This window comes from Ovis aries, chromosome 5, assembly GCF_016772045.2.
Source record: "Ovis aries strain OAR_USU_Benz2616 breed Rambouillet chromosome 5, ARS-UI_Ramb_v3.0, whole genome shotgun sequence".
Lineage (NCBI taxonomy): Eukaryota > Metazoa > Chordata > Mammalia > Artiodactyla > Bovidae > Ovis > Ovis aries.
This window is the reverse complement of record NC_056058.1, coordinates 56,442,859-56,465,719: the sequence shown is the minus strand read 5'-3', so window position 1 is coordinate 56,465,719 and position 22,861 is coordinate 56,442,859. Positions and strand designations below refer to the sequence as shown.

At 41.4% G+C, this 22,861-nt stretch overlaps 1 protein-coding gene across 2 annotated transcripts in view; it reads left to right on the top strand.

The window, feature by feature from the left end:
* The first annotated feature begins 17,355 nt into the window (after nucleotides 1–17,355).
* The window catches only part of DPYSL3 (dihydropyrimidinase like 3), a 117,441-nt gene continuing 111,935 nt past the window's right edge, over nucleotides 17,356–22,861 (top strand). For both annotated transcript variants that reach the window (XM_015096117.3, XM_060415894.1), the window contains exon 1: nucleotides 17,356–17,819. In XM_015096117.3, coding sequence (XP_014951603.2) covers nucleotides 17,439–17,819 — 381 coding nt within the window. In that variant the 5' untranslated portion in view covers nucleotides 17,356–17,438. The remainder of the gene's footprint in view (nucleotides 17,820–22,861) is intronic.

Below are 22,861 nucleotides of genomic sequence, written 5' to 3'. Positions count from 1 at the left end.
TGTGCACATAAATTAAGTCCTTAAGTCTCCAACTTTAGACTACTTCTAAGCCTCCTCATGAGGCTTATAAATATCTACATTTGTAAGCATTGAAGTCTTCAGTAATAGGAACAGAGGTCCTAAAAATTATTTTCAGACAGCAATGTGAAGACAAGAGAAATCTGGGCAGAGGGTTTATGCAGAAGTAATTGTGACACCTGAAATCAGTTCCAGGAACTCATGGCTGGCTGCGTGTGTGTGTATGTTCGTGTGTGTGTATGTTCGTGTGTGCTCAGTCCTGTCCGACTTCATAGACTGTAGCCCACCAGGCTCCTCTATCCGAGGGGATTTTTCAGTCAATACTGGAGTGGGTTGCCATTTCCTCTTCCAGGGGACCTTCCCGAGCCAGGGATTTAACCTATGTCTCCTGCGCCTCCTGCATCGGCAGGCGTATTCTTTTACCACTGAGCCATCTGGGAAGCCCTGTGGCTGGGCTGGTCCACTTTTACACAGCTTTCCAGAATAAGAGCATTAGTATGAAATCCTCACCTATTAAAGATTCTGGCATTTGTCTCTTTGTGGCAAGCAGAATTCTAAAGTGGCTTCCAGTAGCCCTACTATGTTTGTTGTATGTATGCTTCTCTCAGTTCTTTGCTGTGCTGTGCTTAGTCGCTCAGTCATGTCCGACTCTTTGTGACCCCATGCACTGTAGACCACCAGGCTCCTCTGTCCATGGGGATTCTCCAGGCAAGAATACTGGAGTGCTTTAATCAAATATTAATCTAAGTGCTACTCTGAAAGGATTTTGCAGATGTAATTAAGGTCATTAACCATTTGAAGTTAGGGAGCTTATCCTGGGTGGTTGTTGTTATTTAGTTGCTAAGTTGTGTCTGACTCTGTTGAGACCCCATGGACTGTAGCACACCAGGCTCCTCTGTCCATGGGATTTCCCAGGCAAGAATACTGCAGTGGGTTGTCATTTCCTTCTCTAGGGGATCTTCCTAACCCAGGGATTGAACCCACATTTCCTGAATTGGCAGGTGGATTCTTTACCACTGAGCCACCAGGGGAGCCCAGCCTATCCTGGGTGGACCTTACTTAACCAGGTGAGACTTGAGAAGCAGTCAGAGACTGGAAGCAGCAGAGAGAGATTCTCCTGCTGCTCATGAAGCAGTTAACCGCCATGCTGTGAACTGCCTAGGGAGGGGAATCACATGGCAAGGACATGAAGATGGCCTCTGGGAGCTGGGACTGGTCTCTGTGTGACAGGAAGCCAGAATAGGGCTGATGGACTTACAACTGTAAAATGAACTGAATTCTGCCACCAACCAGTGAGTGTGGAAGAGGAGCCCAAGACTGAGATGAGATCTTGGCTTTAACAGACACCTTGAGTTCAGCTTGGTGAGATCTGAGCAGAGGACCCAGCTAAACCTGTCCCCAAATTTCTGAACCTTGAAAACTCTGAGATAACAAATGTGTGTTTTTTATGCTGCTTAATTTGTGGTAATTTGTCATATAGCAGCAGAATAGTAATACAGTGTCATACAGGGAGAATTAAAACCTTTTTTCAGGTGCCCATGGGTGTTATTTACTCTTATATTTCATCCCCCACCCTGCCTCCCAGTGAGACAGAATTCTGCTCATCTCATCAGTTACAGCACTAAGCTTTTTGCTTTGCTGTTGAATCACTCTTTATTCCCCTACAACTATTCTCATCCCTTGACAAAAATGTTTAACTCTCTTCTTAAACACACTGCAGACTCATTTAGAAACTGTCCGTTTCCATGTTGAAAATTTGCCTTTTATTTCTAAGCCTTTCTCCAAATACTCCTGCACTTCACATTGAGATTTCATGCTGTAACATTCTCTTCGCCTCCCAGACCTACTCAACGAGGGGTGGGAAATCTCTATGCTGAGAACTGGAGGAATTATCCTTGTCACGACCATTTCAGTGCTTTTCTGCAAAAGCATTGAAGTCTTCAGTAATCGCAACAGAGGTCCTAAAAATTATTTTCAGATAGCAATGTGAAGACAGGAGAATTCTGGGCAGAGGGTTTATGCAGAAGTAATTGTGACATCCGAAATCAGTTTCAGGCTGACTTATGTGCATGTGTCTCAGTCATGTCCAACTCTTTGGACTGTAGCCTGACAGGCTTCTCCGTCCGTGGGATTTTTCAGGCAATATGGGAGTGGGTTGCCATTTCCTCTTGTAGCGGATCTTCCGGACCCAGGGATTTAACTAGTGTCTCCTGCACCTCCTGCATTGGCAGGCAGATTCTTTTGCCTCTGAGCTACCTTGGGAAGCCCAGTGGCTGGCTAGGTAAGATTAATACTGCAAAGCAAGTCAGACCCAGTGCATAATTATTTTCCTAATCAAAAAATTTCTTGCTTCTCATTCAGGGACCCACATTCAAACCCTGTTCAGTCCTCCTGGCCTTACCCATTACCACCCTGCAAGCCCTGTGCTTTCCAGCCAAGTGGGACTGCTCACCGTTTCCCCCATCTCTCCCTCTGCCAGAAGTGACCTCACCCATCTTTCTCTGTCAAAATCCCCCTCACCCTTTGTGACTTGCGGTTTGCTTTTCAGAAGGCTTTTGCTGATCTGTAGCTTTCTTTCCCTCTTGTTGACACTTCTTACAATCTAAGCAGCATTATATTTGAAGGCTTGTCTTATCTCTTGCATTATAAACTCCTACGACACCTTGAATATTCCCTGGCACAAAATGAGTACTCAATAAATATGTAATGAGTTGAATTGATTAAACAGACTGCTTCTCTTTTGTCACTCCAGAGAGTTCTCCCCACTTAGCTGAGGGAGAGTGGACTTGGCTCAGATATTGTCTCCTCTGCATTTGAATTATTTCAACAACAAACAGAACTGGTCTCTGGATTAGACAAAAAGAAGATGAATAGGCTAATTCAAGAATTCACAGTCTTTTACAAGGACAAGTTCCAAAGTGATGTCTTAGACATTATTCAATGTCTTCAAAGGTTTAAAAAAAAAACCAACAAGCAAGCTTGATTTCTGTATCATCAAGTATTCTGGAACTTGGGAAAGAGTACTTAAAGATCTACAGAAACAGTTATATTTCTAATAAAATTGAATCTGCCTTCCCCATGAGGAGTTTTCATTTATGCCTTGTTCTAAGTTAAAAACTTCTCAGGAAAAAAAAAGAAAAACTTCTCAGGATCCAGATGTAAAAAAACACTGGTAAAAATCCAAATGGGAAAATTAATCATCGTTATATGATTTAAGATTATATTCTAATTATTGACTATTAAATTTTTAAGTAAGTAGTAGGACTTGCTGGCCAATGTCAAAAATTGTATCTATAACAAAGAATAATCCAGCTAACAATATTACATTCTTATTGTATTTTGTTACAAGGGTAATTGCCAAGTTCTACATCCACTGGAATTATCACAATACTATAGACATTTTATAAATCCTATCCAAATCTTGAGTCAGTCATATTTTTTAAATTCTAGAATTAATTTTTATTTAAAATTAGACTATAAATAATTTATTAAAGATAAAATTCTTCACTAGGTAATTAATCTACTAATAATATAATTTTTGCATGGTATTTAACCTCAGAGTTTATTTTGAAAACCCGCCTAAATTTTATAGTCAATAAATGTATAGTTTTAAGAATTGTAGTTTAGTCCATCTTGATATACTCTAGTTATTCCTAGAACAAGTCAGTCAATCTTATTGCAAAAGACTGCAATGTGTATTTTTGTAGGTATAATTTTATAGCTCCCAAATTCATTCTTCCTGATATATTATACTAATGATTTTGTAGTGTATTATTTGAGTATTATATAAAAATATTATACTCATCCTGAACACTTTTTATTTATTTATTTTTTCCTGAACACTTTTTAAAAGAAATAAACAATGTTACAATTCCTAGTTACCAGCCCACATTAAGAATTATTAAAATAAGTTATTAGCCATCATGTAGTCAATAAGAGTAAATTTTTATATAAGCTCTACTTTAACAATCTTTAAGGAGTCCCTTGGTCTGCAAGGAGATCCAACCTGTCAATCTTAAAGGAAATCAGTCCTGAATATTCATTGGAAGGACTGATGCTGAAGCTGAAACTCTTAATGCTATGGCCACCTGATGCGAAGAACCGACTCATTGGAAAAGACCCTGATGCTGGTAAAGATTGAAGGCGGGAGGAGAAGGGGACGACAGAGGACGAGATGGTTGGATGGCATCACCGACTCAAGGGACATGAGTTTGAGTAAACTCCCAGAATTGGTTTTGGACAGGGAGGCCTGGTGTGCTGCAGTCCCTGGGGTCGCAAAGAGTCGGACATGACTGAGCAACTGAACTGGCTAACTGAAAAGCTTCTATCTGTATCTTAGTGTTTTTAGTGTTTTTTTTTTGACTGCACTGGGCCTTTGTTGCTGAGTGGGCTTTTCTCCCGCTGCGGTGAGCAGGGGACTACTCTAGTCGCGGTGTGTGGTCTCGCTGCAGGGGGTTCTCCTTGCAGAGCAGGGCTCCAGGGCACTGAGCTTCAGTAGTTGTGGCACATGAGCTCGGTATTCACGGCTCTCAGACTCTAGAACGCAGGCTCAGTAGTTGTGGCACACGGCTTAGCTGCTCCACAGCATGTGGGATCGTCCTGGACCAGGGATAGAACCCGTGTCTCCTGCACTGGCAGAGGACTCTTAACCGTTGAGCCACCAGGGAAGCCCAGTGTATTTTTATATAATAAGTTCTACCTATACATCTGATTGTATCTTTGGCTGAGTATACCTTAGGGGACAAATGTCTTAAGAGTTTTAGGATTAGAATAGAAGGTAATCTGACTTGGTTTCCCATAATATATTTTCACTTTGGTTATGACTAATATTGATTAGTAATTATTAGTTATATACTATATACAGTTCTATCTACAATTAAAAACAGAAGTTTCAGATACCATTGATTCAACATGTGTTTATCATATCTGTTGAATCACAGAAATTGCTGCCAGGCACTGAAGGAAATCAAGCAACAACATTTATAGAGAGTAGTTTTAGTGTTGGAGAAGGAAATGGCGACCCACTCCAGTACTCTTGTCTGGAAAATCCCATGGACGAAGGAGCCTGGTAGGTTACAGTTCATGATGTCTCAAAGAGTCGGACAGGACTGAGCGACTTCACTTTCACTTTTTACTTTCATGCATTGGAGAAGGAAATGGCAACCCACTCCAGTGTTCTTGCCTGGAGAATCCCAGGGACGGGGGAGCCTGGTGGGCTGCCATCTATGGGGTCGCACAGAGTTGAACACAACTGAAGTGACTTAGCAGCAGCAGCAGCAGTTTTAGTATACTACACTTCATGGTTTTTTTTTCCCCCAACACCACAGATTTTTATTCCCATTTTGTTGAGAAGGGAACATAAGTAGTTTATGCAGTTCTCCCAAATTCAGTAAACTAGTGGTGGATGGGTTCTGACTTCAGATCCCACACCTTTCTCAAACATGCTATACTCCACATGAATACTCTGATGTTTCTTAATCAGAGATTGGAATTGGGGCTATATAATTCATCTAATTCTCTTTCTACATTTTTCTTCATAAAAAAAAATCACTATACAAACCCAAAACATTGAAGGGACCCTGTTTCCTATTGATTCATCTTAATTTTGAAAGAACTGGAAGAATAAAGCATTCTAAGGAACTGCCTAAACAAGGAGTTGTTTATTAACAGGAAAAATGAAATGAGACAAAAGCCCTGAGATGTAAAGGCACTGCCAATACACTGATATTTTCTGAATCTATACATAGATATAAAGTTCTCAATGAAAGAATTATTCATCACTTTTCCATTTTGTTCTCCCATATCTCTTAATATCTGTCATTCATACCCTTGCCTGTCAGCTATTTATGTTGGAGCCAGGATGTTTCCTAGTCTTGTGGAGCCAGCAAATTTCTGTCTGGAATGAAAGGAGCTTCTCTTTTTAGATTGTCATTTTTCGGACTACCTTTCTTTGTGCTTTACTTCATTTAGGCTCAAGGGAAAACTGAAATAAATTCATTGTTCTACATATTAACTCTACATTTCATGGGGTCCTTGAACCACTCAAATTATGATAACAATATTTCCAATCAGAGTGAAATAGTTGGGTTTTTTAATATAAAGTTATTTATTTTAATTGGAGGTTAATTACTTTACAATATCGTATTGGTTTTGCCATACATCAGCATGAATCTACCACAGGTATACATGTGTTCCCCATCTAGAGTTTGAATTGTATATATTCTGCCTTGATGCATGAATTATGATCACCATTGTTTTAGCAAGAAATCTCTAATGTTACTCTTGTAAGTCTTGGCTTTCTAGGTCTCTCCTAAGCTTCTGCATATTATCTCTAAGTGGTGGTTATTTTTTAAAGCAAATAATTAAACTGGAACAGTAGTTCAATTAATAACAAAAAAGTATAAAAATTTTAATTAAAGGATCAGGTTTCAAAAGATAGCAGGCCCTAGGAGAATATGAGAGATTAATATAGGTTAGTGGTTCATTTTCATTTGAAGAAAGAGTAAGAACAGGTAAGGAATACACAGAGCATTTCAACTCTGTTATGTTTTATTGCTTAAAACAGATGTCATTAAAATATGATTAAAAGTTCACATTTATAAACTCTAGGTGGTGCATTCACAGGCATTTGTTAAACTACCCTCTGCTTTTCTGTAGTTTTGAAGTTTTCATCGAAAAGGAAGGAAGGGAGGGAGGGAGGGAAGGAGGGTGAGAGAAACAAATAATTCATTATTGTTATATTTTCCTCTGGCAAAAAGCAAGAGAGAATTATTTTTATTCTAAATAATCAGAGTAAGATTGTTAAATAATGTAAAACCAATGAGATTAATTTGTAAATGAGCAAGAAAACAGGAAACGTAACTGGAAAAACAACAAAATAAGTACCATTTTTAAAACCTTGGAAACCTATTATGAACATTGTGGCTTCTAAAGAGGTTGGACAGGTTATAAGTTTTGTTTGTTTTTTTTTCTGTTTCATCCTTTAACTCGATTTGTGTCTGGCCCTTACTTAGAGATTTTCATTGAGGAGATTAAGTTGCACCTGTGAATTTACAACAAGGAAATTAGAGCACTGGAGCATTCAACAATCTGTTTTATCATCTTAGTCAGCAACTACTTCAACATTTGTCTCCTTCCCACTTAAGGCCAAAGAAACTTCTATAATTGAGAATGACTTTCAAACATTTGAGAACAATAGTGTCAAAGAGAGATGCTTTGTGTATGAAATGGGGAAAGGAACCCCAACAACTCCACAGTAGGAAGGTGATTATGTCTTGTCTTATTAACTAATCCTTTGGTGGAAAGGATTTGCCTCGAGGACACTTTATAAGTCTTCATTTCACACCCTGATTGTAATGATTTTTTTTCTCACTCAGCTGTCCAACTGTTGAGATATTTTCCATGAAATGACAACTTGACTCTGATGAGGAGCCTAATTTCCTTTGTTGTTGGTTTTTTTTTCATTTTTGATAATAAATCTTCATAATATAGAGGTAACAGCTTCATTCAATAATTCTCCATCAGCAATTTTCAACATGCTCAGTAGATATATTTTGATCTAAGATAACATCTTAGACATGCATTTTAAAAATCATAAGCTTTATAATTATAAAAGGCTAATACACTTATAGAGATTTTGAGATTTTAGGAAATATAGGAATGCTTGAAGTAAAAAACTAAAACTTATTCATAATCCTACAACTCATCCTCTATTAATATTTTAATATATTAATGTATATTCTTATAGTTTTCCCCTATACATGTAGATATTCATGAAAGAGCATGAATTTTTTTCTGTGTACACAACTGAGATTATTAAAATGGCTTTAGCATTGTGCATATGTTTGAAAAATAACCTGTTTTTAGGTTTCTAATGAACACTTTGGTCACCAAATATTGAGCTAAAACTGCTAGTGGCCTGCCAGGAAAATCCTTAGGGTGCAACGGAGGTATGCTGAAAATATTAGTCATTTTAAAATATATATATGAAACATTATTATTGTGTCGATTTTCTCCATAAATCCCTGCAAAACTAAACTGGCAGGACGTGGTCAAGCTCATTATTACAAACTCTGTGTGATAAGTGAAAAGTGAAAGTTAGTTGCTCAGTCATGTCTGACTATTTGCGACCCCATGGACTGTAACCCTCCAGGCCCCTCTGTCCATGGGATTCTCCAGGCAAGTGGGTTGCCATTCCCTTCTCCACAGGATCTTCTTGACCCAGAGACTGAACCCAGGTTTCCTGCATTGCAAGCAGATTTCTTACTGTCTGAGTCACTCTTAATGATATATCTAAATATACTCTGAAAAAATGGGGAACTAATGTTTATTGAGCAAATACTGTGTGTCAGATAGAGTGTTGAGTATTTTGCAAAGATTGTCTCATTCATATATGACATTTATAGGATGAAAATAAGGTATTTAATGTCTGTACCCATAAAGTAGGAAAGAGATAATATGGGTTCAAATTCCTGCAGCTCAAGAAAGAAAAAGACAGAGGGTGGGTTTTGATCAGAGATATTAAAATTCACTGTTGAGTCAAAGTAAACTGCATTAAGTTCTCTATTTTCTCCTTGTTTTGAGTATGGAGGCACAGCCTTAGTGACTATTAACATTTTGTCTTCTGTTGGGTAGACTTTTGCTTTGTAAGACTAGAGTGCATGACATATATGTACCACCGTGTGTAAAGTAGATAGCTAGTGGGAAGCTGCTGTATATCGCAGGGAGCTCAGCTTCATGCTCTGAGATGACCTAGAGGGGTGGATGAAGTGGGGGAGGGAGGCTCAAGACAGGATATAGGTATGTTTATAGCTGGTTCAGTAGCATATTGGGCACCTACCGACCTGGGGAGTTCATCTTTCAGTGTCCTATCTTTTTGCCTTTTCATACTGTTCCTGGGGTTCTCAAGGCAGGAACACTGCAGCGGCTTGCCATTCCCTTCTCCAGTGGACCACATTCTGTCAGAACTCTTCACCATGACCCATTTGTCTTGGGTGGCCCTACACGGCATGGTTCATAGTTTCGTTGAGTTAGACAAGGCTGTGGTCCATGTGATTAGATTGGTTAGTTTTCTGTGATTGTGGTTTCTGTCTGTCTGCTCTCTGATGCCCTCTCTCATTGCCTACTGACTTACTGGGGTTTCTCTGCCTTTGAACATGGGCTATCTCCTCACAGCCCTACTCCTGACCTTGGACCTGGAGTATCTCCCCTTAGCCTCTTGCTGCTCCAGCGCGGCACAGCTGCCACTTGCTTCCAGTGCCACGGAACAACACCCAATTGTGGATGTGACTGGTGACGGAAGCAAGGTCCAATGCTGTAAAGAGCTATATTTCATAGGAACCTGGAATGTTAGATCCATGAATCAAGCCAAATTGGATGTGGTCAAACAGGATATGGCAAGGGTGAACATTGACATTTTAGGAATCAGTGAACTAAAGTGGACTGGAATGGGTGAATGTAACTCAGATGACCATTATATCTACTACTCTGGGCAAGAATCCCTTAGAAGAAATGGAATAGCCATCATAGTCAACAAAAGGGTCTGAAATGCAGTACTTGGATACAATCTCAAAAATAACAGAATGATCTCTGTTCATTTCCAAAGCAAACCATTCAATATCATGGTAAGCCTAGTCTATGCCCTGACCAGTAATGCTGAAGAAGCTGAAACTGAACGGTTCTATGAAGACCTACAGAACCTTCTAGAACTAACACCCAAGAAAGATGTTCTTTCCATTATAGGGGACTGGAATGCAAAAGTAGGAAGCCAAGAAACACCTGGAATAACAGGCAAATTTGGCCTTGGAATACAGAATGAAGCAGGGCAAAGGCTAATAAAGTTTCGCCAAGAGAACACACTGATCACAGCAAACACCCTCTTCCAACAATACAAGAGAAGACTCTACACATGGACATCACCAGATGGTCAACACTGAAATCAGATTGATTATATTCTTTGTAGCCAAAGATGGAGAAGCTCCATGTACTTAGCAAAAACAAGACCGGGAGCTGACTGTGGCTCAGATCATGAATTCCTTATTGCCAAATTCAGACTTAAAGAAAGTGGGGAAAACCACTAGGCCATTCAGGTATGACTTAATCAAATCCCTTATGATTATACAGTGGAAGTGAGAAATAGATTTAAGGGACTAGATCTGATAGATAGAGTGCCTGATGATCTATGGATGGAGGTTCGTGACATTGTACAGGAGACAGGGATCAAGACCATCTCGAAGAAAAAGAAATGCAAAAAAAGCAAGATGGCTGTCGGAGAAGGCCTTGAAAATAGCTGTGATAAGAAGAGAAGCAAAAAACAAAGGAGAAAAGGAAAGATATACTCATTTGAATGCAGAGTTCCAAAGAATAGCAAGGAGAGATAAGAAAGCCTTCCTTGGTGATCAGTGCAAAGAAATAGAGGAAAACAACAGAATGGGAAAGACTAGAGATCTCTTCAAGAAAATTAGAGATACCAAGGGAACATTTCAGGCAAAGATGCGCTCAGAAAGACAGAAATGGTATGGACCTGAGAAGCAGAAGATATTAAGAAGAGGTGGCAAGAATACACAGAGGAACTGTACAAAAAAGATCTTCATGACCCAGATGATCACAATGGTATGATCACTCACCTAGAGCCAGACATCCTGGAATGTGAAGTCAAGTGTGCCTTAGGAAGCATCACTATGAACAAAGCTAGTGGAGGTGATAGAATACCAGTTGAGCTGTTTCAAATGCTGAAAGATGACGCTGTGAAAGTGCTGCACTCAACACCAGCAAACTTGGAAAACTCAGCAGTGGCCACAGGACTGGAAAAGGTCAGTTTTCATTCTAATCCCAAAGAAAGGCAATGCCAAAGAATGCTCAAACTACTCCACAATTCGAGTAGTTTGAGCATCATCTCACACACTAGTAAAGTAATGCTCAAAATTCTCCAAGCCAGGCTTCAACAATACATGAACCATGAACTTCCAGATGTTCAAGCTGGTTTTAGAAAAGGCAGAGGAATGAGAGATTAAATTGCCAACGTCCCCTGGATCAGTGAAAAAGCAAGAAGTTCTAGGAAAACATCTATTTCTGCTTTATTGACTATGCCAAAGCCTTTGACTGTGTGGATCACAACAAACTGTGGAAAATTCTGAAAGAGATAGGAATACCAGGCCACCTGACCTGCCTCTTGAGAAACCTGCATGCAGGTCAAAGCAACAGTTAGAACTGGACATGGAACAACAGACTGGTTCCAAATCATGAAAGGAGTACGTCAAGACTGTATATTGTCACCCTGCTTATTTAACTACTATGCAGAGTACATCATGAGAAATGCTGGGCTGGATGAAGCACAAGCTGGAATCAAGATTGCCGGGAGAAATATCAATAACCTCAGATATGCAGATGACACCACCCTTATGGCAGAAAGTGAAGAAGAACTAAAGAGCTTCTTGATGAAAGTGAAAGAGGAGAGTGACAAAGTTGGCTTAAAGCTCAACATTCCAAAAACTAAGATCATGGCATCTAGTCCCATCACTTCATGGCAAATAGACGGGGAAACAGTGTCAGACTTTATTTTTTGGGCTCCAAAATCACTGCAAATGGTGACTGCAGCCATGAAATTAAAAGATGTTTACTCCTTGGAAAGAAAGTTATGACCAACCTAGACAGCATATTAAGAAACAGAGACATTACTTTGCCAACAAAGGTCCTTCTACTCAAGGCTATGGTTTTTCCAGTGGTCATGTATGGATGTGAGAGTTGGACTATAAAGAACACTAAGCACTGAAGAATTGATGCTTTTGAACTGTGGTGTTGGAGAAGACTCTTGAGACTCCCCTGGTCTGCAAGGAGATACAACAACTCCATTCTAAAGGAGATCAGTCCTGAGTGTTCAATGGAAGGACTGATATTGAAGCTGAAACTCCAATACTTTGGCCACCTGACTGGAAGAACTGACCCATTTGAAAAGACCCTGATGCTGGGAAAGATTGAAGGCAGGAAGAGAAAGGGACGACAGAGAATGAGATGGTTGCATGGCATCACTGACTCAATGGACATGAGTTTGGGTGGACTCTGAGAGTTGGTGATGGACAGAGAGGCCTGGCGTCACAAAGAGTTGGACATGATTGAGCGACTGAACTGAACTGAACTGGTACCTGGTTCATTTTGTTGTTTGGCAGAAACTATCATAACGTTGTAGAGCAATTATACTCCATTAAAAAAATTTGGTAACACCATTACAAGTTTAGCAGAAAAGAGAAAAATACGCATAACCTAAACACAACTGTTAAAGTTTTTGTTTATCCCTTGGTAATAGTCAACATATTTAACAGTCATAAACATGACATATGCCTACGTTACATCCTGCTTCTTCACTTAAACTGCCATTGTTTACATTTTCCCATATTTGTTGAGAGTTTATGACTTTTTTTGAATTGCTGTATAGTATATTTATGGTATTAAATTAGTTTCAGGTATACAACATAGTGATTCAAATTTTTTATAGATTATACTTCATTTGTGGTTATTATAAAATATTGCCTATGTTCTCCATGGTGTCCAATATATGCTGTGCTGCGCTTAGTCACTCAGTCGTGTTCAGCTCTGTGACCCCATGGACTGTAGCCCATCTGGCTCCTCTGTCCATGGAATTCTCCAGGCAAGAATACTGGAGTGGGTTGCCATGCCATCCTCCAGGGGATCTTCCCAACCCAGGGATCAAACCCAGGTTTCCTGCATTGCAGACAGATTCTTTACCAGCTGAGCTACCAGGAAGCTGGTCCAATATACCCTCATTGTTTGTTTCATACATAGTAGTTTGTATCTGTTAAACCCCATCCCTATCGTATCCTGCCCCCATCTTTATAAAACACTCCCTTCCCAAGACAAAACAAACAAAAATGACTGCAGTGCAGTTTATTTCACATCAAAGATGTCCTAGGCAATGCTATGTCCGGATTGCTCCACACATTCCATTGCTTACCATCCAGGAGTCTCTGCCTTCCGCTGATCTATAGGTAATAGAAGACGCTGCCGGAATACATTTCCCTGAAGTTATAATCAGATACCCTATGGGCTCACTTCACAGGTCATCTCAATGCAAACTGGCAAGTCATTTACTACAGTTACAGAAAATGCAAATCTGATCAGGTATGTGACCAGTGGAAAGCTCCATTTTATTGCTTGATTAGAGAAATAGCTTGCTGTTTGTATGTGGTTTTGGATAACTTTTTCATGAGGAAGTGACTTAAGGTGGCCACAGACATAATAGTCTTCTTATGTTTGTGACTGCCCTAAGTAATGTCTCCTCTACCTTTCTAGGAAGAGGAGTGACAAAATCACCATGTGTTCATGGGGCTGTGTCCTTTGTTAGCTTGGCACTGGTAGGGTGTTTCTTTATGTGAGTGTTTGTCTAATTAAAGTTAACCTCTGCCCTGAAACAGTTGGATATTGTTTAGGTATTATTAGAATAATTTTCTTTGTTAACATCTCACTTTTAGTCTTTTCTTTATTTCTCCCTTTGGATCCTTACATCAGAACTCTGTTGTGAGGTGTTTTTTAAGAGCACAGGCTCTGAGTTAGCTGGTGAAGGATTTGAATTCTAGCTTGCAGTGCTAGGTGTGATACTTTGGGCAAGAAATTTAACTTGTCCAGGCCTTGTTTTCTCCACTGGTCAAATGAGAATAATCACACCAAATTTATGGGGTTGTTATGAAGGTTAAGGCCATGCACGTGGAGTTCTCAGCACAATGTCTTACTCAAGGAATGAAGTCCTTAATCATCCTGTTAAGTGGGTGAGGCAAATACAAAGAAGAAAGACATCTAGAAGTTAAGTAAGATGCTTGGCCAGAGGCCACGGAGTTGCAGAACTGGAGTCAGATCAGCCGTTCCCATTTCAGTCTTCATTTCAGGACTGCTTGGCTTTCTTAATTAAACACATATATGTATATGCAGCTGTTGACTCTTAAAGGTGATGTTTCATCAACAAATGTAATTATGGGGCATGTACATTGCAACAGTCATAGTGGTGAGGCAATGTAACTCGAATAATGGAGCATATCTATGCCCACACATGGGAAAACAGACAAGCCTTGTCTACCTTCAGAATGTGCTCCTCTCAAAGGAAACCTTGGACTCTTGGCACATATTTTGCTTCCAGTTACCATTCTGTCATAGCTTGGGCACTTAAGAGCCTCAGCTTCTCTAGTGAAATAATGGCACTTGACTCATAGTGTCATTAAGATTAATCAAGACACAATGGAAATCCTTAGCACTGAACTTAGCACAGAATTCCTGATAAATGTTAGCTGGTATCTTTATTGTTGCTGCTCCTGACAGTGAAGGTGCTGGTAGTGTTTATAGAAAGTCAGAGAGGGAAGACTTCAAGTCTTTCCTGGCTGGCCAATGAAAAAACTGGCTATCTTACTTTCTTCATAATTCTTGTGACTATCTGACCTAATCTTTCTTACTGTCAGTTCCCTGCTGCTAGACTTGTGTTCCACCAGGGAAGGAACCCAGGACAATCCTGGACACATAGGAAGTGTCCTCCTAACAGTCTGAAGATGAATCAATTAAAGGAGGAGAGATGAAAGCAATGGGAAAGGAGAAGAAGGTAAGGTAACCTATAGGAGCAAAGAGGGAGAGAATGGCCTGTTTTATGGATATTTCACATGAATTTCTTTTTTTTATATACATTTCTTTAAAAAAATATTGATTTATATTTGGCTGTGCTGGGTCTTCATTGCTGTGTGCAGGCTTTCTCTAGCTGCAGTGCATGGGTTTCACATTGTGGTGGCTTCTCTTTTTGCAGAGCACAGCCTCTAGGGCGCACAGCCTTCAGCAGTTACAGTAGATGGGCTTAGTTGCCCCACAGCATGTGGAATCTTCCTGGACCAGAGATCAAACCCGTGACCCCTGCACTGGCAGATAGATTCTTAACCACTGGGCCACTAGGGAAATCTCTCACATAAATTTCTGAGTCCAACATCACCAGCATTTGTTAAAAAGGAAGTATAGACAGTTTTGATGGAGTATAGACAATCTTTAAGGTCCTGTCTCCTCATTGTGGGGTAAGTATAACTGGTGTCAATGTACTTGTCTTCGATTTGAGTTTATGTCAAGTTCTATCCTTCAAACCACCAAGGCTGTTACAGGCCTGCCACTGAGATCCCACTTCCCACAATCCCAATTTCCCCCCAAATTGATGTTCAGAGTTTCAATTCATGAACTTCAGTGTAGATGCCTTTAAAGATCATGTCTATGTGCACAAAGAAACCTTCCAAATGCTTATGGGCACTAAATGAATTAATACATATATGGGAAACAATTACATTAACAAGTGGCACACAGCAACGGTACCAATGAATGTTCCCTACTGTTGTTTTTAATGTTATCATCATCATCCATTCATCCAAAAGAGATTTACGGAGTTCCTTAAGTGCCAACAGATGCTCTCGACTCAAGATATTATTCAAAGGTAGACTAAACAGATCAAATATCTGCCTTCATGGAGCTTATGATGTAGTGGAGAATTCAGAAGATGAAGTTGGGCAGGCCAGTGAATGACTGAGCTACCCAGATGGGTGGTTGCAGTCTATACTTTCAATGAGGGCAGGCCCTCATCTGCCTTGTTTAACACTGTCTCTCCAGTACCTTCTGACGAGCAGAGTGGGCGTGCAGTTCATGTTCAATGACTAAGTAACTGCAAGAGTGAATTTCCAAGAAGGGGTCCGGTCGAAGGTGGGCATTACAGGTTTGGAGCTTAGGCAGGGTGTGCACATACGGTGTGAGCTCTGAGTTTGTGAACTCTGTGTTCAGGGGGCAGTCTGACATAGAGTGTATGTGGGTGGACGTGGAAGAGGCTGTGGATGTGAGAGTGCGCATATGCATGAGTAATACCTGCGTGTGTGTCCGCTAATAGGAATGGCAAAGTCTTTGGTTCTCAATTTTGAGGTATATCTGGTCTTGTGTGTGGGGCCAAGTGTAGGGTTCTGGCCTCAGTAAGTGAGGTATCAGCCAGGAAGTTGTCCGATGAGGACAAAGTATTAAGACTACTTTGCAAGGCTTGTCTGATCAGTAGTAATTGTGTGTGATGCAAATCAAGGGTGGATAGGGACTTCCCTGGTGGGCCAGTGGTTAAGACTCTGGGCTTCCACTGCAGGGGGCATGGGCTGCATCCCTAATCAGGGGAACTAAGATCCCTCGTGGCTGGAGGTTCGACAAAAACAAACAAACAAACAAAAAAGCCTGACACCTTAAGAAAAAAAAAAAGATGTGGTTTTCATCTTTTACCTATTTAGGTAAGCACATAGTAGAAAACCAGACAATTCAAAAACCAAAAAAATCTTTTAAGTGACTTCCTTGGTGGTCCAGGGATTGAGCCTCCACCTTCCAATGCAGTGGCTGCAGGTTTGATCTGTGGTCTGGGAACTAAGATCCCACATGCCAGCAAGTCGTGGCCAAAAGTAAATAAACAAATTAAGGGTGGATAAAAAGCAAAATCCGGGGCGAAATATATGAAGTAAGACTAGGTTGAAATGGGAATTCCCTGGTGGTCCAGTGGTTAGGCTTCCCCTTCCAATGCAGGAGGTGCGGTTGGATCCCTGGTTGGGGAGTAGTCCACATCAAAGAAAAATTAAAAGAATAAGTTGAAGTGTGTGAGTCTGTTACAGGTTTCTTGTGATTGTCAATACGATGATGTGTCTGTAGGGCTCTGTAAGCCAATAATTCAGGAGTTCATTATGTGAGGGTGCAGGTTTGTGAGGCAGAGTCTAGAACAGGGAGCAATTGTGAGACAATTCTAAGATTAGGATGAGACAGAGTCTGGGATTATGGGTAAACGAAGTCTGAGATTGTGAGTCTGGTAAATCTGAGTTTGTGTGTGTGTGTGTGTGTGTTGCTGTAAATCAGGAGGAATTTAGAGTTTATGTCAACCCACCTGAGCCAACAAAGTTTCCTCACCTGAGTGGGGCAGAGACTTGTGTTTGGGAGGCCAAATTGGGAATGAGTGTGGGTAAAACGGAGTTTGTGCTCACATGTGAGTGAGGCGAGCTCTTGAGTGTCAACCTGGGGGTTGTTGGGCGAACTGGAACCGTGCCTGTGTGTGTGCGCGCGCGCCAAGTTGGATTTCTCCTTTGGATGGGCGGCGGGGACGCGTGATCGCGAGGCCACGTTAGGGTCCCGGCGCGCAGGAGGTGCGGCCGGCTGGGCGGGCGAGGCGGGCGAGCGGAACACGCCGCCGCTCCGGCCCAAGCGCTGCGCTCGCTGGCTCGGGGCTCGCAGGGGACTGGCAGGAACCGGAGCAGCACTGCCGCCTCTGGCGCGAAGGCTCAGGCGCCTCCTCCCGCCCCAGTCACTGTGGCTCGGCGCACGCTGCCGGCTGCTGCCCTTTCCGCCTTTGGGGAAGAGAACCCACGGGCCGCTGTCGCGATCCAACCATGGCCTCGGGCCGCAGAGGCTGGGACAGCTCCCATGAAGACGATCTGCCCGTGTACCTGGCCAGGCCGGGCACCACCGACCAGGTCCCGCGGCAGAAGTACGGCGGCATGTTCTGCAACGTGGAGGGCGCCTTCGAGAGCAAGACGCTGGATTTCGATGCCCTGAGCGTGGGGCAGCGTGGCGCGAAGACTCCCCGGAGCAGCCAGGGCAGCGTCCGAAGCTCGGGGAGCCGACCTGGCGCCGAGGGGGATACCCCGCACCGGGGCCAAGGCCGGGAGGAGAGCCGGGAGCCCGCGCCCGCGTCGCCCGCGCCCGCTGGGGTGGAGATCCGGAGCGCCACCGGCAAGGAGGTTTTGCAAAACCTCGGCCCCAAGGACAAGGTAAGGGGGTCCGGGTTTCCTCTCCGCCTGTCCTCGCTCCCTTTCCAGCCCCGGGGCGCCTTGGCCCTGGCACAACTTTCTCTCGTTCACTTTGTTGGGGGGGGGGGGGGATGGAAGACTAGGGGGAGGATGCCGAGTGCATCGAGACCTTCCAGCCTGAATCTGGATTATTCACGCGTGTCCCCACTGTAGCATCTTTGTGCGCGCGGGACTCGGGGTGCGTGGATCCCCTCCCCTCCCTGCCGCATCCCCGGGCCATCGGTTCTGAGTGGGTGTGTCAGCCCGGCCAGTGCAGGAAGGCTGAGTGACTTCTAGCCCTTCTCTCGGTCTGAGTACCCACTAGGCACAATTGTCTTCTTGATCTCCCTTCGGACTCTAGATTAAATCTCAACCCAGGTCACCAGGGCAGAGGGCAGACTGGTCCCGGGAAAGCGGGGTCATCTCCATAGTACCCGGATGAAAGTACAGGCTGGGCGGTTTCCCCTCTCACTCTTCCAACATCAGCTCTGCTCCTGAAACTTTTCAGTGTGGAGCCACCAGACTAAACACCCGAAACCCCTTGCTTCTCTTCTGCCCTGGGTCGACATTTCACATCTGTGTTTGTTAAGTGTATATTTGTGTACGTCGCTTGGCGCGAGGCTGGGGAGCCAGGAGGCTGGGGAGCCAGCTGTCTGGGGAAGAGTGGTATTGTATTTTAGAAAATAGGCAAGAGTATTAAGGGCGCATATTAAACTAGTACAGCTGCAAGTTCCCCACTGCTCTTCCATGTGCCAAAGCCAGTTTTTTCTGTGCGTATTTTTCAGAAACTCATGTCACACTGAGCTTAAGATATGGCACTTGAGATGTGGCACTGAAACTCGGCTTGCCCTCATTTATTTCATAAAAAAGCAGCACTATAGTTCAGAAAACTCAGGGCCTGGGCGGGAGGGATTGGAGTATTCAGGAGTTCAAACTGACCCTTTTGAGTTGGGGAACAATAGTAATCAGATACCTCACCCTTGTCTAGATAATGGCTGCAAAATCCAGCCTGCATATATTGTGTTGGACTAACACAGTTATGAATCATAACGTGAAATGGAAATGTTTGCCTCAGGGCAATTAAAGTTAATGCTAACCCAAGTTTTAGATGTTTTTCCATTAAAATGCAGCGAGCCAGTGAAAGGAGAGAACTTCTCTCTGCTGCTTAATTTTTGGAAGTTTAAAAAAAATAAACTAAGTTTTAAGAATTGATAACAGGAAAGAAAGGACCAAAATGAGTATGGTTTTAAGGCGCCTTTGGGGAACGTCACTGTGTCTTGGAATCACTCATTTAGTTTGTGATTTTTCACATCATTCTTAGAATGTGGGATTCCTCTAGGTCCCACTTAAATACCCTTTTAGGAAAAGCTGATCTTTTGAGAAGGGTTTGGCTGATTTTGAAACTGAAGAATAGCCCTAGGGAAAGATTATTGCCTCTTTTCAGGTCTGACTTTGATAAGTATTGAAATGTCCCCTTCCTGATTCGAAGGGATGGGAGAGGTGATGGAAAAGGTCGGTAACAATTGCTATGAGTCAGACCTATTCCCTTTGCTGGAACACCCCTGATGTAAGCCAGATAATGTGCCTGGTTTGCAGGATTTAAGAATGGTAACTAGAGAAAGGGAAAATGTTCCTCTTTTAAACCCAACATGTCTTTCTTTTTCTTTCTTTTTGCAAACCCTGTACTTTAGGCTCTTAATTGAAAAATAATAATACAACCAGGATTTGTAGTGCTATATGCTTATTTCTAAGTTCAGGCTTGCTGTCAGCTTTATCCAGACCATATTATTATCTCTAATTTAGTTGAATCACACTGATCGAAGAGACATCAGAGGTTATCTACTTCTGAACTTATTTCCTCCAGGATGAAGATAGGGTGTTTGATTTATCTTTGTGGCTGAAATGCCTGGTACATTGGAGGTGCTGGATAAAAGTTTGATAAAACCCCCATAATGAAGCCATCTTTTTCGCTATGTAGGTACAAAATCATCATCTGGTCTCTGTTTAAATACTACCATTTTCAGGGAGCTCACTTCTTCACATGAAGCAATTTTGGAGGATTTTACATTAAAAAAAAAAAAGTCCAAGTCTACCTACCTTAGTTTCTACAAACTATTCTTGGCTCTGGGAATATACAAATAACAATGTTTCCTTATGGCAAGATATTTTAATGAGTTTAAGCATGTAGGCTTGTGTATCTGTCAGAAAACCTGAGATAATGTCACAGTAACAAACAGTCCTCGAATCCCAGTGGCTTAATCGAACAATAATGGTTTGGTTTTTGCTCCTGCTACTTGTCTATCATGGATCTTCAGGACAGCTGTTAATCATTGCCCTTCAGAGACCTAGACTGATGGAGGTTCCATGTCCTCACATCCAAGGTAGGAAAAGCATGTGGTAAATTGCTCATAGACTCTTAAACTCCCACACTAAAGTCATGTATATGACTTATGGCCGTATTTCCTGGACCAGAGCAAATCATCAGTTCATGTTCACCTTCAAAAAAATTGAGAAAGTTAACAGTCTTACTAGGATTCTGTAAAATGGAGATTAGAAATATTTGGGAAATAGCTTTAATCTCTCTCCCAGATCTGGGGATGGATTAGTGGGATGAAAACTGGCTCAACCATTATAAATTATGTGGCCATAGATGTGTAACGTATTCTCCGGGCTTCAGTTTTCCTCTTTTGCAAAATGCAGATAACAGTGACTACTTTGCATATGGTACTCAATACATGTTAATTATTATTATCCTTTGCTTTTACTGCCTTTTATACGTTTTAGGGCAATTAGCATATTCTCCCTAAAATTCTCATTTTTAGCCTTATTATTCCTAGCTTCTTCAGCTCTCCCTTCTATGAGCCTTTCACCACTTCGATTTCCTTTCCAGATACTTTATACATATTCTTTCAAAAATATAGTGCCCAGAACTGAACACAGTGTTCTACATGGGATATGGCCATGCCCAAGTGCTTTAGGCTAGTTACTTTCCCTGATTTATATACAACTTATGATTCTATAGTAAAGATTACACATGATAATTCAGTAATCCACGTCCTGCTGTTGTCTCCATAGTAAACTCTATGTCATTCAAGCCTTCAGAAACTTTTCCACATAAGCCAGGATGTTGTTTTTCAGTTGCTAAGTCATATTCAATTCTTTGTGACCCCATGGACTACAGCATTCCAGGCTCCCCAGTCCTACTATCTCCTGGATTTTGCTCAGATGCCTGTCATTGAGTCAGTGATTCTGTCTATCCATCTCATCCTCTGTCGTCCCTGCTTGTTTTGCCTTCAATCTTTCCCACCATGAGGGTTTTTTCCAGTGAGTCAACTCTTTGCATTAGGTGACCAAACTATTGGAGCTTCAGCTTCAGCATCAGTCCTTCTGATGAATATTCAGGGTTCATTTCCTGTAGGATTGATTGGTTTGATCTCCTTGAAGTCCAGGGTACTCTCAAGAGTCTTCTCCAGCCCACAATTCGAAAGCATCATCTCTTTGGAGCTCAGCCTTCTTTATGGTCCAACTCTCATATCCGTACATGATTACTGGAAAAACCATAGCTTTGACTATATGAACCTTTGTCAGCAAAGTAATATCTCTTCTTTTGAACAATGCAGTCTAGGTTTGTCATAGCTTTCCTTCCAAGGAGTAAGCGTCCTTTAATTTCATGGCTGCAGTCACTGTTCACAGTGATTTTGGAGCCCAAGAAAAGAAAATTTGTCATTGTTCCACTTTTACCCCTTCTATTTGCCATGAAGTGATGGCACTGGATGCCATGATCTTAGTTTTTTGAATGTTGAGTTTCAAGCTAATTTTTTCACTGTCCTCTTTCACCCTCATCAAGAGGCTATTTAGATCCTCTTTACTTTCTGCCATTAGAGTAGTATTATCTTCGTATCTGAAGTTGTTGATATTTCTCCCCACAATCTTGATTCCAGCTTGTGATTCATCCAGCCAGGCATTTGTCGTGATGAACTCTGCATAGAAGTTAAGTAAGCAGAATGTCAATGTACAGCCTTGTTGTACTATTTTCCCAATTTTGAATCAGTCCATTGTTCTATGTACAGTTCCAACTGTTGCTTCTTAAAGCCAGGATATCTGCATACTATGTTGCTACAGTTGAACTTAAAACCAAAAGAAAAGAAAAACCCTTTAACTGTAGGATTTTAACTTTTTCCCCCTCTATAATATTCATCACCACTTTAGCTTATTTTTCTACTATCAGGATAATTTTGAAGCTTAATTCTATAATAAAATATCCCTTATTCCAGATTTGAACTGTCTATAGATTTGATAATATCTCTTTTTGAACATTTTCTAAGTGCCTGACATAGATAGTGGGAAGATCTGCCCTTGCCCTACATTTTGGTTACATGTCAAGAACAGATACACACATACACACACACACACACACACCCCACACACACAGATCTTCCCACTACATGCACCTTAAAAACCATCTACATCTCCCTGCCAGCCCATTATTCAGTATGCTTGGAGCTCAGTTGCTCAATCTTTGAGAACAGTCTTTGCTGCAAAATCCTTATTCTTGCAAGTTAATTCTGCAGCTATCAAAAGAGTTTTTTAAAAAATACCATGATAAAATTAAAATATGCTTTATTTCTAGCATATGTAGTTATTACTTCCCACCTGAAGGAAATCAGTTTGGTTAATAAATGAATACCTTATGAAAGGATTAAATAACAAAAGTGTTTTTTCGGAATAAAAACATAAAAAATGTCACTGAATTATCCTCCAAATGCCAAGTTCCAGGTTTGAGATATCTCTGGGTGTTTCTCTTGTGGTTCTGGACCTATTTGTAAACATTTTGTTAAATTGTATATTTACATTTTTCTCATGCTAGGCATTCATATTGCCAAAATTCTCCACACAACATTTTGTTTATAATTTCTGACAGTATAAAAAAGGCAATTCTAAGTGAAAAGAAAATATTTTTCACCATTTGTCAAGATGGTTTCCACATATGCAGAATTTTCTCTAGCAGTGAAGAAATTACTAAA